The 3,025-nt window shown below is 31.1% G+C and overlaps 1 protein-coding gene across 1 annotated transcript; it reads left to right on the forward strand.

Moving 5' to 3' along the window:
• Positions 1 to 1,268: 1,268 nt before the first annotated feature.
• LOC132734707 (heat shock cognate 71 kDa protein-like) lies at positions 1,269 to 3,021 on the forward strand (the record flags this gene model as incomplete). Its single annotated transcript, XM_060721500.1, is given in 2 exon segments — positions 1,269 to 1,429; positions 2,866 to 3,021. A coding segment is annotated over 1 exon segment (155 nt), but the record flags the coding sequence as incomplete, so codon positions are not given.
• Positions 3,022 to 3,025: the final 4 nt, after the last annotated feature.

Below are 3,025 nucleotides of genomic sequence, written 5' to 3' on the forward strand. Positions count from 1 at the left end.
TAAAAAACAAGTTCATTTTTTAACATTTTGTCAATTTAAGTTGGGCCTATCTTGTGAGAATAGGTGAATCACTGAGAATAGAAATAGTGAGATAAGTCAAGGAGATAAATTTTAGTGCGAGTACTTGGAGATAAATTCACGTGTGATCACCTTGAAATGGATTGTTATATATAATGCTAATAAAGTTATGAATTGAAACGGCTTCCGATCGAATAACTCATTTTTTTATCAGAAATAGAAAGTTGTATGACGGACTTTAATTAAAGTTTGTGGTTAACACCAAAATTTTATTCTATCAATGAAAAAAAAGTCTGAAACACGGCAAATATTTGACCAACTTTTACTTCTGTTAATCCCGGCAAAACCGACATACTAATTTATTAACTATCATTGATTATTCCCGTCTAGATCTTTGAGCATAATTTCCTTTTTTGAAATATACTACCTGTACTTTATGACCATAATTATTAATAAAGAATTTAACAAGTATATACATGCACGTTGATTTAGATCTATTTATATATACTAATAATTATGAAACCGAAACAACATTTCTAACAAGGAAGTAAAAAATACAACTTTTAGTAGATCTAGATCCTTCTACCAAAAGACTATTAAACTTATGAACATTTTTTAAATAAGTAGATAGAGATGAAAATATATAATTTAAATCTTCTATATACAAACAGAAAATAAAATAGATCCATAGATCATGTTCAATAATGGGGAAATTATTAATAATATATCTAGTAAACATTATAACAAAATATGGAGAGATATAATTAGAGAGTTAAGTACAATGTATACATGCACTCGTACGCACAATTATTAATCGAAAAAAGGCCGTTATATGTACAGTCAATCGCTTGAAGACGAATTTCAGCCACATATTCTTTCCTGTAATAAACAAGAATCTTATTTTATTTTTTTCCGTGATCCGTTTAAAATTCAAGGCTGGTCAAAATCTATATAAATCTGTGATTGTACGTAAACAAGAATAAAAAAAATAATGTTCTGGAACAATAATAATAATAATAATACTTATTATAATTATTATAGATCTAGATAAGTTTATTCATTTTTATAATTCAAACAATATTTAATCTACAGACAGTACACACGTTTTTTTACAACGCAAGTTCACAGTAAAAATGTACTGAATAATGAACCTCGTATGTTGAATACGCGCCTGAATTTTCTCGAAAACGCCTTCTTTTTCTATATACTTATCGAAAATCGCAGTAGTCTCCCTTTGCTTCGCTACATAGAGCGCAGCCAATCAAATCACTGTTCTCGAAACTTCCAAAACTGACGTCATATCCGCCGGCGTTTCTCACGTGTGTTCAGTAGATACTTGGAAGTCCATAAAAGCGGACGGGAACAAAGAAAAGGCTCAAAATTTTATTCAAGTTCACCGAAAGAAACTCATGTAAGTAGATATTGTTTATGTTTGAATGTTAATTTCTTTTTATATTTTTTTTTATAAATTTATTTTTTTAAAGACTGGAAGTTGGGACTTCAAGTGGAAGTAAAAATCTAGAAAAATCGATAATTTTTTTTTTGGAAAATCAAAAAGATAAAAATGGGACAATACAGTCACTTAGTTTCAAGATTGGTGTACAGTTTCACTACACCCTTTCACTACAACATCGATATTAGGCTTAAATTTGGATATGTAATTTCTAAATGTGATCGAATGTTCTAGAAGTTAGAACTCGATTGATCAGCACGACTCATCGACACGAGGTTAGTTGTCTTTGTCCAAGTTTTCATACAGACTTGTTATGTATGTATAGAGCACTATACTATAGTAGATGGGGAGTTACCCAGTGTAATCTGAGGTCTATGAATTCAGTATGGTTATATTTAGTAGCATTTTTTGTGGTTTATTTGTTGAAAGAAGAGCGATTTTAAATTATTGAATAATTAATTTAAACAGAGAAAGTGCTTTTACTATAGTTCTGGCTTCCAAAACTTTATAAGCCGCTTTTTAACATTTTTGTTTTTCATCTGATGCGGCATTAAAGTTTTGGATTAGACCCGTTACGAAACCTAACCAGAATAACATAAGTTGATTTATTCTTGTTTTTCACTTGCAAATACACTTGACCCAATCAATTCTTGTGCATTTTACGATAAAACAATCATTTTAATATCATTCTATACCAATTAAAGTATCAAAAATATTAATACCGTCAATAAAAATTGCCTATTTAACTGTAAAATATCAATTTACGCCGAACTACAGTTGGCCATGACATTCAGGTGCCACGCGAGATCTCGTATGACGTCATTCGCGGGAACAGATTTAAATAGAGTCGTTGTACTATATTTAGAACATTTTGTTGACATGATTTCGATACTTTTATTCAAGATAATGTTTTTATTTATGTTCATTAATTTTTAGTACTTAAATACGATTGTATTGAATATAAAAGTCAGTAAATCACCTTTTTCATATATCTTTAAAAAAAGTAATTTATATAAAAATATTGGAGGCACATGGGTTCGTAAAGGTCAATCTCGTAATCACGTGATCAAAACATTTTTGGCAAATATGGCGGCCAAGTGCCGAAAATTTTACCTGTCGGAAACTATTAGGTAGTTTATGTTCGTAGTAAGATTTTTTATTTGTCCATCCTTGGCTTTCAAACAGATTATATATCGTTTTATCAAGGTATGCTTCACTTTACTTCATGGCATGTTCGATGAATAAATACGAGCATGTCAGATTCCTGGCACGATTATTGGTGGACTTTCCCTATGGGGTTATCTTCAGCGTTCACGTCATGTCATAGTATATAAACGGGTACGCTGAAGACCTTAAGCTACTTTTACTAATGCTAGAAGAATATTTATTTGCAGAATGGCGAAGGCACCAGCTATTGGTATTGATCTGGGAACTACATACTCCTGTGTAGGAGTTTTCCAACACGGCAAGGTTGAAATCATTGCCAATGACCAGGGAAACAGAACAACACCCAGTTATGTCGCATTTACAGACACAGAAAGACTCATTGGGGCA

This window comes from Ruditapes philippinarum, unplaced genomic scaffold (genome assembly GCF_026571515.1).
Source record: "Ruditapes philippinarum isolate M1 unplaced genomic scaffold, ASM2657151v2 ctg1335_1_1_1_1, whole genome shotgun sequence".
Taxonomy (NCBI): Eukaryota; Metazoa; Mollusca; class Bivalvia; order Venerida; family Veneridae; genus Ruditapes; species Ruditapes philippinarum.